Source organism: Odontesthes bonariensis, chromosome 6 (assembly GCF_027942865.1).
Source record: "Odontesthes bonariensis isolate fOdoBon6 chromosome 6, fOdoBon6.hap1, whole genome shotgun sequence".
In the NCBI taxonomy this organism is placed as follows: domain Eukaryota; kingdom Metazoa; phylum Chordata; class Actinopteri; order Atheriniformes; family Atherinopsidae; genus Odontesthes; species Odontesthes bonariensis.
The window spans coordinates 21,613,838-21,631,346 of NC_134511.1; the positions used below are offsets into that span (position 1 = coordinate 21,613,838).

General features: G+C 40.2%; 1 protein-coding gene across 8 annotated transcripts in view; it reads left to right on the plus strand.

Annotated features, from left to right (window-relative positions):
- Window positions 1-9,403: 9,403 nt before the first annotated feature.
- The window catches only part of LOC142382238 (uncharacterized), a 40,701-nt gene continuing 32,595 nt past the window's right edge, over window positions 9,404-17,509 (plus strand). For 6 of the 8 annotated variants that reach the window (XM_075467875.1, XM_075467871.1, XM_075467872.1 and 3 more), the window contains exons 1-5: window positions 9,404-9,647; window positions 13,157-13,258; window positions 13,978-14,180; window positions 14,562-14,725; window positions 15,844-15,978. In XM_075467875.1, coding sequence (XP_075323990.1) covers window positions 9,609-9,647; window positions 13,157-13,258; window positions 13,978-14,180; window positions 14,562-14,725; window positions 15,844-15,978 — 643 coding nt within the window. In that variant the 5' untranslated portion in view covers window positions 9,404-9,608. Of the gene's footprint in view, window positions 9,648-13,156; window positions 13,259-13,977; window positions 14,181-14,561; window positions 14,726-15,843; window positions 15,979-17,509 lie in introns of those variants that run through there. The other 2 variants (XM_075467879.1, XM_075467878.1) reach the window with 2 other exon arrangements.

Sequence of the window (17,509 nt, forward strand, 5' to 3'; positions counted from 1 at the left end):
AGGTTCTCGCATCCAAAAAAAAAATCTGTCTTTGACTGTCTCTTCGCCGAATGCTGCTCATTTAAGTTGAGCGTAAAATTCAGTCTCCGTGCGTAAAAGTTGAGAGGTCCTCTGAGTTCCCCTTGCTTCCACGGCTGTTGTTTGATTTGCTGTTTGTGCGCGGCGTGGCTCCTCTCTTCTTGTGCGATGCTCCTACTCGCCGAGCTCTGTTTTTGTAAGACCCCCGCAGGTCGCCGGCTCTATTATCTATTATCCAGACACTTAGGGGACGCGTCAAGAGAGAGCGGGGTTGTGTGTGTGTGTGTCAGTATGTGTGTGTGGTCGTGTTGGTGGTGGGGGGTATCACACAGAGAAGAATTGGGGTAAAAAAGAAAGAGAGGAGGGGTGATCTAATCTGCTGTTTGCCAATCAAAGTCCTGTGTAAAGTACAGACAGAACTAAAGCGGAGTGAAACATTTTAACTGTTTCTGAAGTGGCCGCTTTTTGAGATACCATCTTATACCAAGATGCTGAACCCCAAAAAGTTCCCTCACTTTTTTCGATATGACCCTGACCTTTGACCTCTCTTGACTTTAAAAAAAAATGTCGTCATGGTCTGTTTCTGAAGGCTGTCGTTGATTTGCATATAAAGACAGAAGGGTTATTTCTGAAATTGTTTATGATCTGCTTGAAATAACTGTGACAGAGAAATGGATTTGAATTGAAATCTCGCTCTTTTGACTTGAGGAAATAAATAGGAAAAAGTGCGGAGTATATATAAATACAGCCTCTTTGTTAAATTTGCTCAATTGCACTTTCAGACTTTGCCAGCCATAAATCATGTTTTCCTTTGCGCACAATAATCAGTGCGCTCCTCCTCTGCCCTCAATTACACGAGCGCGTTCGCACAGAAACACACGAAAACACACCACGCGCGAGAGAGGCGCTGTTGTTGATTAATTGCTGAGAGGGGAGTCCGGCGGCTGTCTGTCTGTTCAAACACTCTCTGGTGAATCCTGCAAGGATGTAAACAAACTTCATCCCCTGCTCTGAATTCTGTTCAGCGGAGAACAACAAAAGCCGCTCCCCTTCTCTATATTTTTCTCTCTGGCTAGGTGTCACGACGGGGTCCTTGACGGCTCCTGTCTTCCTCCGTGCCCCGGTGGGCCCTCGAATACATTAAAATAATTAAGCCTTCCGTGATTTAGCCTCCTTGGAGGGAAGTCCAACAATGTAATTAAGGGCAAGCTCGCTGTATTAGGTATGAATATTCAAAACTGTGTCAATTAATTAGCCGGTGCATCTCTCCCGTTATGCTTCGGTCCTTAAAGCCCACTCAAAAGGTCAGCCGTGTCAACTGAGAGCATATTTTAAAGACATCATGTAATTGCAAGGAAAATTACCTCTTAACGCCACATCACAAAGAGTGAACATTGATATATTAACCGATAAATATAGTCGAGCTTTGTTTTGCTGTGGGTTTTTTTTTTATCTGTTGTTTTGCTTTCTTTACTGTTTTCCAGGCGCCTGAAAAATGAGATGTGAAACTCCCTGGGCCTCAGAGGCCAATGCGGGTAAAAGCATCCTCTTAAAACGCCCGGGAAAGATCAATATTAAATCTGTTTTCACAAAGGGGGCCGTTAAATAGACACTGTGGCTGATCTGCATAACAAAATTAATTAGGTAGTCTACGGAAGACTTCGTGTGCACCAAACTCCTGGACAAATAACTAGTTGTAAAGCACACCTTCTGGGCATATGGAACATATGCTGGAATTATCCTTAATTGACTAATTACATAAATTACTCATTAAGTTTACAGCACATCAATTATAAAAGATGTATCAATTAATTTTGCATAAATTACAAGCGCCACGCTGCACGAAGAGGGCGGCGGAGGGAATGAGGGTGGCCAGGAGGGGGTCCTCTCAAAGGTAGAGCGTTTATATGTGCGTTTTCCTGTGCGTGCAAGCATGCGCGCGCGTGAGAGACGGTCGTCTGTTTGTTTCCAGTCTCTAATAATTATTTGTTCAGCTTAAGGGCAAAGATATTCTTTCTCTGTCTCCCATTCGCAAAGGGAAAGTGTGGGGGTAATGGCAATTATACTAATAATAATAATCTTAAAGACCTCTCTCCAAGTCATAAGGGGCGCATCGTCGCGGAGAGAGCCATTAAAATCAATTAGCGAGGCCTATTGTTTTCAATGGAAATTAAGCTGGTTTAGGACTTTATAATGCAGACGCTGTAAGGCTTACTTGTGTAATGGAGAATTTTTCTGTGGCAAAATACGGCAGATCTTTCAGTTTGTCCATAAAAGAGCGACAAAGCGGGAACGTTAATGGATTTAACTGCAGTGTGTCTGCCTGTTGCCTACAAGGTTTATCCTCAGTCATCTCAGGTGGCACAGTCTTCATTCCTCTTCACAGAGGCAGATTAAAACTTTCAGACGTCATTCTTCAAACTTGCAGTGCATGCATCAAGGCGTTTGTTTGTTTCTCTCATCCATGACTCGTGTAAATATTTCTCTTCCACATACACAACCAGCATCAGCCTGATCATCTCAAGTCATAAAATGTACAAATGTAACCTGTTTCCGATTTAAGACTGTGGTACTCTTGTATTTTGAAAAGTAATCCTTAAATTTGGTCAAAATGACAAAATGATGACACACACCACAAAAATATTTATTCCTTCACGTAATGGGATTTTCATGATAATGTTTCCAACTGTAACCTGAACGGGTACAGTTCCTGAACATCTGCCAGCAAAACATAAACCTGGAATTGAAATAAGTTTTATGAACAGCATGTGGAACCTCTCCTTTTTGATGAGAATGAAAAGACTTCATTTTGTAAATTAGTTTGAAAGTTCCTGTGGTCATATAGGAACTCCTTAGAGAAACAATGGTGTTGCCATAATGCAAAAATTAGGTCTGACTAACAAATCCCTTATAAACATCCCCCGACCCCCCTCTCTGGATGAGAATACTGTCGCAGGAGCAAACCCGAAGCAGATGTCTTCCATTTAATGAACGTAGTTTTCTTCATTAAACTGTGAGGTATCTTTCACCTTATATGCTTTCAGATTCCTGACTGTTTTTCACTTATTTATTGGAATATGTCATTTCAAAAAGGAGCAAATGTTTGACCAAACTTGCATTGATTCCTGTACATTGCACTTGTCGTGACAATGCCAAGCTGTTTATTGGCAGTCATTGCAAGCTGTTGGGGTTTTTTTTTCACAGCAATCATTTATTGAGATAAGAATCGGTACAAAATTTAATTGTTGTCAATTTAAACCCTTAAACATCAGGAACCTTAACACTTAAGATAGAACTCTTGATAAACTGTTTTCCTTTTTGCCTTCTCCTTAATGTCAATCATACCTGTTTGAGACATAAAGAAAAATAATAGAACACATCGGATTGTTTTGTAAGTTCATTTGAGGTGGCCTAGTTTCTAAATTGAATGATGTTAACAATAAGAATCACACAGGAGCAGAAAGTGATAAAGTTATTTAATTTTTACTGCTAATTTTCCTTGTATTCTCTCTTTTCTTTTAAGAAATTAAATTGTTTTTGTTCTCAATAAAGTATTGATAATCTATGAAAGCGTCCTTGGAAAAGGAAAGCCAACTGAAAGCAACAAAGTAATTTTTTGAAGAAGTAGCAACACGATGAAGAGTTTTGGTGCATCCATTTCCCGAGATGTGTGGAGACATATGTGTCTCAGCAAGCGTGCTGTGTCAGATTTAAAGATTGTGACACTGTTATTATGTCTGGATTTTAGTGTGAGACCTTTTGACTTTGCGCAGTGACTGACGATAAACACAGCTTCCATTTAGAATTGATGCTAATAGAGTTGCTGATATTGCCCCGATGCAAATAGGCAAGCCATGGATTCCAACCATTGTAGCATTGCAACACATGAAAATCCCTTCACACTTATGAAAGAAAAAGACAGAGAGCACAAAAAGAAATGTCCATTAATGACCCACTGAAGTCAGTTGTCATAATTAAGACAGTGTATAGTGTCTCACAGTTGATGGTGTATGCCAGGGTAAACACCAAGTTTGAAAGAGAATTTTCTGTACACTTGGGTAACAAGAATACGTTAAGGCACAGAAATTGGGAAGAATGCAATAACATTTCAGCATAATCGACACCAACATCACATATACCAATTTGCACAATATCAACGTTATGGTAAGTACAGAATATAATGATTGCGCAAAGACAGAGTAGGGATTTATTTATTTCATTACTGGAGTTTTGATATGGACGTGCTTTGAAAGCTGCTCCTCAGCAAACACTGATGAAAGCCTATCCTGTGAAAGAAGCGCCCATTTGGATGGAAGCATTTGTTAAGATTTAATGTTTTAACAATGAACTCTCTGATATGTGTCATTCAAATGTGTAATTGAAGCAAACCAAATTGATATTTGAGTATTGGATTGCTGATATAAGACATTAGATTGATAAGCGAAACTGTTTTAATAGTGTCCAATTTGCATGGAAATGCCTTGACTGAAATATTCAATGAACTATATCATTAAAATGAATATGTTAGATGGGTTTTGGAGAATCAGATTTATCTATCCTATTGTAAGGCTTGCGTGATGACTGCAGGACTGAATGCTGAATAAACTCTTTCACATTACACTCAGAAGCCCGATGTTAGCATTAGTTTGAACTGTGTAAAAAGGGCTTTGGGATTACAAATAAAAACTTTTTTGTAACAAAACCAACAACTAATTGAACTAAATAGATTCTTGTTGCACTGACTTGCTCAATATAATGGACACCATTCTGACACAGTTACTCTCACTCTCACCATCAGAGGCTGAATTTTCTTGTTTTTCACTGAGGTTGCTGCAGTTTTGGCTACAAGAGTGGGTACAGCTTAACCTGACTCACGTCATCTGGCTGCGTTCACCAGAGGGCGGGAGTCAGGTAAGGTACAGCTCACTTTACAGAAACACTTTGGAACTGACAGCAACAACTCCCAGACAAAAACAGAAGAGATTGATCAATCTTACAATTTGTACTACAGTTGGTTAAATATAATGAACCAGCCTAATTATCTCAGAAAATAGTTATTTTAAGAAATGCAGGCCTCAGAATAGGCCTACAATGTAATGCTACTCACATTGTCCTATGGGAGGTAGTGGCAAGTTGTAGTCCTCAGAGACTGAGAATAAACATGCTACATCTGGCAAAGGAAATGATTTTATCTCTTGTTTTGGTGGATGTACTCAAGTTTTTTCTTCTTTTTTTTTTAAATCTGAACAAAACAAACAACAGTCAAGGCACATCACAGCTAACTAAATAGGAAAGAAAACAAGCAGAACAAGAATAATGAGTATATTCCCTATCCTTCACTGTCATCTGCCATCCCCATCACAGAGAGGAAGAAAAAAAAACTACACAACTCCAGTTTGGGGAAATCTTGTAATATGGAGGCTGAGAACATAGGTCCATCAAATAAGCATCTCAGATTCTATAGAAGGCCTCCACTGATGATTGACTTAAACAAGAAATGTACTCAGATAAACTCCATTATGAGATTATGCCAAGACTTCTTAGTTGGAGCAGCATCTTTAGTCCAAAAGAGCAGAATGTTTGTTAAGAAGAAAAGGTCAGCAGCTTGAATCGTCACTCATGCTTTGTGTCCGAAATACGATGGTCTGGAAAAGACAAAACAACGGCATATAGTATCCAAGTCCATTGGAACAAATGTCCAGTCAGTAATGTTGAAGCTTCATACATAGTTACAGACAGCGAACATCCACCTAAGATGTGCACTTAAAGCAGCGGAGCAATACACTTCATATAATCCATCAAATACTTAAGAGCCGTTTTTATATATGCAAACCATGCAGAATTTTAAAAGTGAATTGATTTCTTTTGATTACAAGCAGGAAGGGTTATGGCGTGGGTCCAGACTTCCTGCCAGAGCAAGTCATCACTGGTAAAGCTTAAGTCTCTCTCCAAGGCTCTCTTAGAAGTTTGGAAATTTACAGGTTGAGGTTTAGGGCTTTATATTTAAGCACGCTACTTTTGGTGTACAAATTACGTGACCAAGTAATGGTATTGCCTAAACTCAAGTGGTGAAAGTTTTTTGTTAGGGTGTTAAACTGTTGTCATATTATTGACTAGACATAAACCAGAGAAAACAGTCATCTTATTTGGCTGTTGAAATTACTTCTCCCAATTGAAAGAATTACAATTGTACTATCCTTCCTCCTCTTTCCTTTCCCTTAAGATGACTTAAGGGAGGTTTGATGAAGGAAACACTTGAGAATGACATTTACTCCAATGTGGCAACACAATAACAATGTGTAATTTTCCTGCTGTTGCTTGTAGGGGCATCTTGGAGGATGCTTCTAAGGGTCATATTTAAGGAAATCCACAAATGACTGACAGTATTTGGTAATTCTGATTTGGTTCTCTGTGGGGGAATAAACACCTGATTAGTCTGCACCTGATCTCTGCCTCAACCATCCTGTTCTAATCTAGCCACAAGGGGCAATAAAAAAAAAAGAGTGCCCTCTAAAATTGCCTGTGGCTGCCTGAATATTGTGAACATAAACATCACCTCATTAATATCAGCCCCATCAGTCAAACATGGTGATGGCAGCATCATTCGGTATGGATGCAGCAGATCAGCACTCTGCACATCCCTTGACATTTCCTTTGCAACCTGGTTGAGCTTGGTCATTTCTACCAAGAAGACAAAGAAAACTTCCCAAGATAAGGAGCACCAAACATGTAGGATCATTGAGACGTGTGGCTGTCATTACTGCCAAAAATGCTCTCACCAAGTACAAAATAATACAACTGAATATTTTGGTGAAAGGGATTCAGTTGTTTTTCTTTTTCTAAAATTGATTTTAATTATCAATAGTTTAATAATTGCCAATGGGGAATTATAATGTTGCAGTGTATGACACTGAAAAAAATACTTTTTAAAATAAAGAAAAACAAAAGAAGAATAAATAGTCATTGAAGGTCATCAGCTGATCAGGCTACTGTAGTGGGTAGGATAGACCTCCTCTGTCAGTTCCTGTTAATTGAATGAAATATTTATTGTATGTGAAATTATCATGCAGCATAAACATTCAAAACAGTTAATACTCATTAGTCAATTAAAAGTCAGTGTGTGGAGTTGATGCTGTGAACAGGAATAACCTGATGTACTGTTTCTTGTTGCAGCAGAGCTGAAGAAGCCTCTGACTGAACATACTATATTGTTCAGTCAGAACAATATATTTAAATATATATATTTGAAATAAGTGATGTGTGGTGCATTATGAGGTACCTTTAACAACATTCTTTTGTCCACAGTCACTTCTAGGAGGGTAAAGAGTAGTCTTCAGCACTGAGCCAGCCTTCTCTATCAGAGTGTTTAGTTTCTTTGAGTCACCTCGACCAGATAGCTGCAAAGAAAATTGCACTCTCCCCCACAGTCTTAGAAAAAGGTTGCAACATCTAGCTGCAAAGTTTGAAGGATATAAACTTGTTTGTACCTTAAGTCTGCACTGTCTCTTCTTGTAAACAGTCTGTGTAGTTTTTCCAGTCCAGTCTGTTGTCCAGGGCAACAAATGTTCTATGAATCCATGTCTATCTGTCTTTTCTGGAGCATCTAATCTAAACCGTACAGGTTAAAATGTGTTAAATACACTGGAAAAAAAACAAAGAACATGATCCTCACAGTGCTGACAACTTTCTCCAGATAAGAGTAGGCTCTCTGAAGCAGGTAGATGATGGCATCTTCAACACTGACTCCAAAATAATAAGCGAACTGTAATGGGTCTTGAACAGTACTTATTTGCGAACTTAGATGAGCCCACAACAGCCTCTCCATAAATTTCATGATGTTAGGACAACTAGTCTATAGTTACTGAAGACAGGTGGATGAGTTCTTTAAGTCTCAAACAAGACAGACAAAATCTCACAGAAATGGATTTTTCTCTTGACCAGACTAAGGTTGAAGAGGTGTTGCAGTATTCCACATAGTAGATCTCATATCATATCCATCTTTCCATCCATTTTTCTATACCCACTTAATCCAACTGTGGGTTTGCAGGGGGGCTGGAGCTTATCATTGGGCCAGTCCATCACAGGGCCACACAGAGACAAATGACCACACTCACTGCTAGGGACACTTTTAGAGACACCAACCTAACATGCATGCTTTTGGACAGTGGGGGGAAGCTGGAGTACCCAGAGAGAACCCACACATACACGGGCAGAACATGCAAACTCCACACAGAAAGGCCCCAGCCGGGAGTTGAACATGGAACCTTCTTGCTGTGAGGTGACAGTGCTAACCACCACACCACGGTGCAGTCCCTCCTCTCATATCAAGGTAGTTTAAAAACATTCACAAAATACTCCAAACATATTTGCTTTGTCATTGTGGAGAACAGTAAATAGTACCAAAAAAAATGTATATTTTAAGATGAGTCTGAAACAAAATGTTCAAAATTTGGAGGGGCCTCAAAACGTTTCATTGGTAATGTGCACATAATCAAGGCACGATCATAAAACTATCATAACCAGATGTATTATATAACTGGTCAAGGATAAAAGGCAGACCACACAGTTAATGATGTGATCCTGTTTTGTAAAGAAAACCTGTGTTCAAATTTTAAACTGAAAACTTTCATTGCTTCATATTCATAGTGTGCATAGGATCTTTCAGTCCTTTGAACAAGGTGTGCTCAGACTAATTAGGACTAAGTTGCTAAATGAATCATGAAGACAAAGAGGAACCTGGTCAAATATTACTTTATATTATGCAGAGCATGTTTAGAAGGCAGTTTTTTGTCAAACAATGAAACTAAATAAGATAGATAGATAGATAGATAGATAGATAGATAGATAGATAGATAGATAGATAGATAGATAGATAGAGAGATAGATAGATAGATAGATAGATAGATAGATAGATAGATGCAGTGACACTGAACCAATGATAAATCGTCTATTAGTTCCAGGATTGGCTCATTTCCCTCACATGTGGATGCGCGTGCGCGCGCGTGTATTCACAGGGCCATCTTTCAGATTAATTAAAGTGCTTCCTGACACAACGTCCCCTTCGAGAGGTATTGCAGATGTCTTGCAGTGATTGTGGTCTAGGTCATATTGCGGCATTTTTCCCTAGCACCAGAAAGGTAAAGGTGCTGAAATGAACACTAAAGCCGCCTCTGGCAAAGAAAGGGTGTGATACGTGCTGCTGGAAAGCTTCAATATATCATTCAGTACCTACAGTATCGGTAAGGGTAGAACGTGAGTGTGCGAGTGCGTGGGTTTTTATGAGATGGAGGGGGGGGGGGGGGTGGGGGCTTCCTACAGCAGGGAGCGCGGTTGAATCACTGAGCGCGCCTCCGCTGGATCTCCTCTTCCTACCGTCACACCCACTGCTCGGTGTTGTGGGTTCACCCCGTTGAGAAGGGGAGGACCGCCAGCTCACATAGCGGCAGCAAGTGCTGCAGTGCGAGCGCAGCAGGGGACTCGGAAGCTACGAAAGAAACACACACACACACACATACACATATCAGCATCGTTACTACCGAAACTTGGTCTATGGAGAGATCTGCAGCAGCACCGTAGCGACGCAGGCCGACATGGAAGAGTATTTGCGGAGGGTCCAGAGCAGACTCGGGGTGAGTTAAGAGCCTTTAGCGGCGTTAACACCAGGTTGTGGGTATAATGAATGAGATCATGACAGGAAAGCTGCTTCTGTTGTGCTACAGGCTGCGTTCCTGTTGCTGGAAAAGCGCACGGCAAAAGCCTCTCACGTACCTTCGATTCCCCCCAAGCACCTGTAGATCTCCAATAAGACACTACAAGGGCAAGAAATTAGCGTTTGATCCAATACAATAAGCACGTTGTGTTTACAGGAACATCAGTGTGGGCATTTGAATGAGGAGCTGGTTTCTAATGAGAGGAAGGCGTGACATCAACAAGTTTAGCCAGAGGCTGTCCTTCCCTGCTATCCTCCTGCTCTGCAGATCGCCCACTGACTAATAATTTGCATTTGATCCAGGGCGCTAGCCTCTCTGTCCACATAGCCCTTAAAAAAATGCAAATACTTAACAGCCAAATAGACGAAATGACATAACCACATTGGAGCCGCATTTTCTGCTATTTGGCCACACGCATTATTGATATGCGGTATTATTTTTGTACATTTCTGTGTACATTGTTGGTCTTAGCACAGTTTGTCTGTTAGTAGTCCAAAACTTGCACAGACGTTCACAGTGTGGAGCCACTCACAGTCCCTGCACTTGGCTTGAGGACGTGGGGCCCTTAAAATTACCCTTCCTCCATGCAGTTCTTCAGTTTTATTGCACGAGCACAGTGTCTCTTCAGTAATCATACACTCCCACACACACAAAAAAAAGGGTTTTCTAGTTGGCATTGGCACAGCTTCCTCTACTGAGTGAACATGGCCAGGAAGCTGACAGCGCCAAGAACAGCTACTTAAGACACACACACACACACACACACACACACTATTATGATTTCACAGGAACGTTTTTTTCTGTTATTGACTTGATGTGGTCCTGTGTTTCATTATTGGTTAGAAAACACAAAATGTGTGCATGCACATTGATACTCACAAACATGCTTTACTGTACATCCAAAGGGATGCAATTGATTTGTGTTTTATTATCACCAATTTACGCTCTCTCGAGCCAATTTGCCATTTTATAAAGACAAAGGACACTTGTTTACATGATTTATATATATATATATATATATATATATATATATATATAAAACAACCCTTCACAGTAGTAGATAAAGATTTTGTATTCGTCATATTTATGTATCACTCGCACAGGGTAACATTCATATTCATAGCATTCAGGACACTTGCTTTCTTCTTTCAAACAAGTGCATGTGTTTAAGATTCAAACCTGCTTATGAACAACCTGTCTGGAATTAAATTTTATAGAGAAACTATAAGCTTTTATCTTGAATGTACTTCACATAAACACGGTGAAAGCCGGGAAGAAGAAAAGATCAAAGAGGCAAGTTTGCAGATCAGAGCACAGCAGAGTAATTGAGTGATAAGGAGGCCAGCCGATGAGTGTCGTGGATGTTTCAGATAAACTATAACACATGTCCATTTTCTTTCATGCACTCCCACTTTATCTCTCTCCTCTCACTCTTTAGTACGAACTTTGATGACTCACTCTTTTGCTGACCATTCTCTCTCTCTGTCATTCTCATTTTGCGCCTTTCTCACCACTCTCTGGATGGCTATGATCCAGAACACCCATACCCGTAATTGGCCTGGCTCTCAGTGCTTACTGAACCTATCTGTCCTCTCGCTCAGTTTTTTTTCTCTATAGCTCTTCGTCATTTGGCGTGGAGCTGAAGCAATGAGCTGAGTGTACTTTGAGCAAAAAAAAAATATATATATAAACAATGGTTAAAAGGAGAGAAGATAACAGTTGAACGTGGTAAGACGGGGAGGGAGAGCACTCAGACTGAAAGATATCAAATGGCTTATACATGCTCATGCACACACCAGTATTCTCTCGTTGCAGTAGAACAGACACTGGCCTTTTCTCCTGCTAATGCATCACTTCCTCTTCTCTGGCTCTCTAGTATTGATTTATCTCCCCTTTGTCCCTCCAGTGAAGGAACTGGTTCCTCTCATCCACACTATACTCCTCCATCTCACACACTTTTTTGCTTATCACTAGAGCTTCAGTTCCACTATCTCCTTTTTCTCACAGTCACATTTTTTTCCACCTGTCTATCTCCCATTTTCCCACTCTCGCTTTCCACACTTCTTCTGCATGTCAAACTTACCCCTCATAGAACCCCCCCATTTTATTAAGCCTCTTTAAAATCCCTGGCCTCACTCTCATCCTCATCAACAGCCGCTAACCTTTCTGCTGCCCTCCCTCTCTGTGCTTTGGTCTTTCATTTCTTCACTCCTCTTCATTTATCCATCAGGTTTCAACAGTGAGGCCCTATGAACAGAAACAAGACACTGGACATGCATTATCACCATTGCATAGTCTAATTGTAGCATTAGGCCTCTGGAAGACCCTACCCCTACTGCTTGCCCACTCTAAAATACAACTCACTAGTAAGTCTTAGGCATACATTTTTTTTTCTTTTTTGTTACGGTTAGGACTTCCAGAGACAAGAAAACTGCTTAAGATACAATTTTTCTACATAAACTCTGATTTACATAAACTGCTGGTATTTAGTGTTTGCTATATAGAAGAATCTAGCGCTAAATAATGAAAAGAAAAGGCCTCCCGTAGCTCTCGTTTTTTTTGTAGCATCTTACAAGCCCATTAAGTCAAGCAACAGATAGATGTGATATTCATTGTATCGACGTTTTGCTCGATGATTGATGGCACAGGCTGCAGGCCAGGCTTGTGTGAGTGGTGATTCAGCTTATCGGTTTCAGATAAAACGTGAGAGATTTACACAGGACGAACCCCCGATGCAGGCGTTGGGTGGTGTGACTTCAGAAACTATCTAGAAAGCTTTTGCTAACTTTTTTGGTATTTGTTGAAGGTCTTTAACATTCTCAAAATGTGTACCGCACATACCTTTAAAAATCAATACCGTTATCAGGCTGTGCCAGGGTTTCATTAATTATCTGCCAAATTTAAAACTAATAAGAAGAACAAATGAAGGGAAAAACATAATTTTCTGCCTTTTTAACACACAGATGAGAGCTTAATCTCTTTAATGGAGCTCTCATTAATGTCCACTTAACCAAGATGGGATTTTGTTTGTCCTCACTGGTAAGTTAAATAAGTGGAAGTCATCGTTTCTTTGACACCATGTTCCTAAGAGCAAAAGGTGAAAGATTCGCTGATTGCTGATTTACACTGTTGCTTTGCCGTTCCAAGGGATTTTGCATGTTAAAAAGAAGTCTCTTTCAAGCATGAGCTAAACCTTGCAGCACCATGGTTTCATTATTAATTCATATTGTGGTTTTGAAAATGCTGCAGTCATCTAGCACAGTTGTGCTGGTTCAATGTGGTTTGGCTGATACATTAGACTGCGTGTATCAGCTATCAGAAGCGGTAATGTCTAATCGCCCGGTGTCATCCGCTTCCTGTGTTTGATTTTTGTAAACAGAGACGCACACACTAACCGTGTTTCTGTGTGTGTATGTGTGTGTTTTCAGGCAGATATATCAGAGGGTTTGATCCATGCTGTTTTAGGTGGACCAGAGCCTGATGTTGACACTGTGGCTGCCACACTGTGCTTGGCACTACATCTCAGCCAGGTAACATTAAGTCTGTGTATATTTGCTCTTTCTTTAAAATTAATGGGGGTTTTTTTGGTAGTTGAAGTATTCAAAAGTTTAAAGGTGAAGTAATGTGTACAGGTACTGGGACATGGAACTTAGAGTTTCATATAAAGTAAAGAAGTATTGTCAAACTCTGTCCCTAATTCATGCTTTTTAAGAATAATTTAAACTACATACATCTGTTTCCTTTTACCAAAAAAAAAACATTTTGCTAGTTGGTTTTATGCTCAACCGTATAGTGCTCTGTTTTTGTAATTATCTTTGAGGATAAAAATGAAGATAATTGTTTAGACTTCCTCTGTCTGTTTGTCCTGTGTACTCCCTAAACATATAGCAATAAATAAAGATGTATTATTTTTTATAAGAAATGGGAAACAGTGGAGTGGGAGAAGGACAGAAGATTTCTGTGCTTCACCCATGTATAATAATAAAATGTGCTTAAGATGGCTAAATGTAGTCTAATATGAAGATGCTTTTTTTTAGTGTGCAGTAGATTAATCTGTTCAGTTGGCTCAAATTAAAGATGCATCTTAAATGTGCACTTTTGGGTGCACTTTAGTGATACAATTTCATGATACACTGCATTCAAATTTTACATTGCAAATTATGATGTGTATGTTTCCGTGTCCAGTAGAAATATCTGATTCCTTATTTGTTTTGGTTTTATGCACCTTGTGTGTCTCTGGGTGCTCCAGAAGGAACCATCTGGTGGAGTGTGTGTGCCGTTGCTGTGCAGCAGGCGAAGTGACACTGTGCTGCCCGAGGAGACTGTGAGGTATTTGCAGAGAGTGAAAATTAGAGAGAGCTCGTTGCTGTGGAGGGACGATGTCGACCTTGTGAGGCTTTATCAAACTGGAAAGCTCTCACTCACACTGCTGAGAGATGGACTGTTGGACAGGTGAACACACTCACATATGCAAATCAGGTCCAGACCTCTGCACCCAAGTTAGTTTCTATGTAAATTCTGCTCATTTCAATTGTCTGTCTGAAAGCAGTTGTACTCAACTAAGGATGTTTTATGCCTTAGTGGGTCGATGCTGATTCGTGTATGTTAATGCTTAAGCACACATGTCAATCCCAAACAGGGTTCTGTCTGAAAAGACAAATGTGTTTGTGTGAAAATGAGATTTAGATTTTGATCATGCGTGTACCTCAGGTTTGTGTGTGTTCATCTCTCATGACCCAAAGGGAAGTTGTATTTATGCAAATATCTCCCTATCATCACTCCTTCCCCAGCAGCTATCCATATTCTCTTCATCCCGTCTCCTCCCTCTCCTAGCTCTGAGTACCACACTCTGGAGTCAAGCATCCTGCAAGTGGTCCATCGTGACGGGCAGCAGGATGGGGGTGATGGGGCGCTGTCTGCGGTGACGACGGTCGCCAGGGAAATTCTTCAAGAGGCAGCAGAGCACATCAGAGCATCGCTGGGGGAGGTTCTCAGAGGTGAGGCATCCCCCCCAGGGGGAGTAATGGGGCGATGAAGGAGGACACACACAAATCCCCTGACATGACTCGCTTAACACCCACCAGGAGAAATGGAAAACGAGTGAGATGAGGGGTGGTGAATGTGAGTAAGGACGAGCTCAGGACGATGCTCAGAGTCCCATAATGGGACTTTTTAAAATTGAAGTTAGTCTGTTAAGTTGTTTCTCTTTTATCAGGTATCATCTTGTTTTTCCCATTAAAGTGAGAAAGGTTGTCTAAAGAAATGACAGTTATATTGATAAATGTTGAAAGGCACAAAAGGAAACCCACTTGCAGTGAAAACTGTAAAGAATTAGATCGGTCTGTGTGCCGAGCTGCATATCGTTTGAAGGTAGGGCCACAGAAATGACTGATCTCCTCTCAGAATGCTCTGCTGCTTTTCTCCACCACAATAACTGTTATTTACAGACAGACAGGCAGAGGAAAAGTGAATAAAAGGGGATGGAGAGGAATAGACTGAGTGGAGCAAAGTAAAGCTCAGAGATGAATAGAGCGGGGAATTATATACTGTGAGGAGTCCAGCTCTCATATAACTTGGTGAGAGTTCTTTGTACAGTGCATTTTCAGGTTCATTGATTCCTTGGAAGGGCAGTGGCTCAACTCAATTCCTGAGCTACATAACAGTTGTGCAAAAAATAACATTACACAGCAGTATAGAGATCTTTAGGCTATTGGCTATTTATGAGTATTTTTTATATAACCGATTTACTCACTCCCGCAGTACACCGATATTTTAAAATTTGATTTATCAAGGCAATTGCAATGTATAGCAGACTTATATACAGACAGACAGACAATATACTACTAAGTGAATCCTACTGGCTTATGACCAAATTACGTTGTAGAGCTGGTTACTTTCGGTACACAAGAAGGCCTAGTAGTGCACCTAGTCATTGGCATGTTGTTCTCATTAGTTAACGTACATTGAACTTAATGTATAAACTAGAGCAAGGATGTAGATATTGACTGAAACTTTGTGTGTGTGTGTGTGTGTATGTGTGTGTGTGTGTGTGTGTGTGTGTGTGTGTGTGTGTGTGTGTGTGTGTGTGTGTGTGTGTGTGTTTGTGTGTCTCCAGAGGCCTTGCAACTGCAAAGAGAGGCATTGTGGATTAAACATGGCTGTCATTCAGAGGAGCTGGAGGATCTCATGAGATCCCTGGAGCAATGGGTTGATGCCAGTGTTGATCAACACAAGGAAGCGAAGCAACAAGGTGCATTTCTGAGCCTGTAGAGCAGCTGGGATTTAACTGAACAGTGAACACACAGCATGCAACGATAAGTTAAAAGAAAAGTGAGACAGTTACAGTGGCTTACAAAACATAAAAAAATCATTGACAAATTTATTGACTGTCTCCATTAAGCCCTTGTATTTCTGTATTGTATTGTGGAGATTGGGGCAACCAAAGACTGGAAAAGTCGTGTCATGATAAGGAAAAACTGTTGGCGGAACAAATTAGCGCTGGTTGGATTAATTGGTTAAAAGTCAGAACATGATTGTCTTAAAAAAAAAAAAAAAAAAGTCATCCCAGAGAAGTTGAATCACTCAGAGGTAAAGACTGTGGGAGGAGAAGGACCCTCCAGCTTGTAAAAGCACAAGTAAACTTTTATTAAAAGAAGGGATAATGCAACAGAGTCATAAACATGCTCTTGTTCCAGCCTTTATGTGATGCTAGCATAAAATTTTAAATGAGCATTTATACATTTTTCAAAAAGCAGTAAAATGTTTCAGCTGGATGTGAATTTTCAAGCCAATGTTGGTTTTGTCAGTCAGGTAGCTTCAGAGCGCTTGTACTAAGCTGTAACTAGGTAAAGATATTTAGTAAAAATGACTTGTTCAACAAAGTGCTTGTCTGCTACTACTGATTTTGATAATGATGATCTTTAAATCTCAGCCTGAAAAACGCTAAAACTCTGCAAAGTATGAAGTTTGTCTCCTTGAACTGGCAAACATATGTGCCGTGTGTAACAGTATTACATAAAGCAACCCTGATATTTTTCCTGCTATGATAAAGCAGATTTATGGTAATGTGGTATATATGAGCGCTGTTAAAGGACCAGAGCAGTCATTATGGCTGATTAGAGGAACTCTCAGAGAGTGCATCTCCTACCAAGGCCAATGCTTTATTTAACAATGAGCGTTTCATTAAATTTGGCTTAAATATTTTTATACATTTTATTTTTTCAACCCTATTTTTCTCCCAAACAAACAAACAGCACTGGAAGCATTCCCCTGTCACAGCTCTCAGCTTGGCAGGGATATTTAATATCCAGGCCGTCTGAAATTGGAGCTATGTTTGGAATGCACCAAAATCAGTGTGGGAGCTGTAAACAAAACGTCTAATTAAACAACAATATTGGAGGGTTCCTCCAGTGCCAGGGGAACGGTTTCAGGACCTGCATCTTTTGCTACAGCTCCTTAGGAGGAGTATGAATTAGCAAGACTAAGAAAGAGTTCATTTCAATCAACAAGGCAGGTTGTTGATGTTAAACTTTTATCTGTTGATGTTAAAGTCAGTTAAAGTGTCTTTAATTGCACCACAAACTTAATGGTAACATTAACCGGATTTGTTTAATAATATCTACACTTAACTTTTAATGAGGTGGCGCCGCGTTCATGAAAACTGCGTTAGTAACGAGCTAACGGTATGTGAGCATGGTTTACTTTCGGATCTGAGGCAGCGAGTATGAAGACTGACAGTACATTGAACCGTCACAGTGTTAACTGGTGACAGCATATTGTGG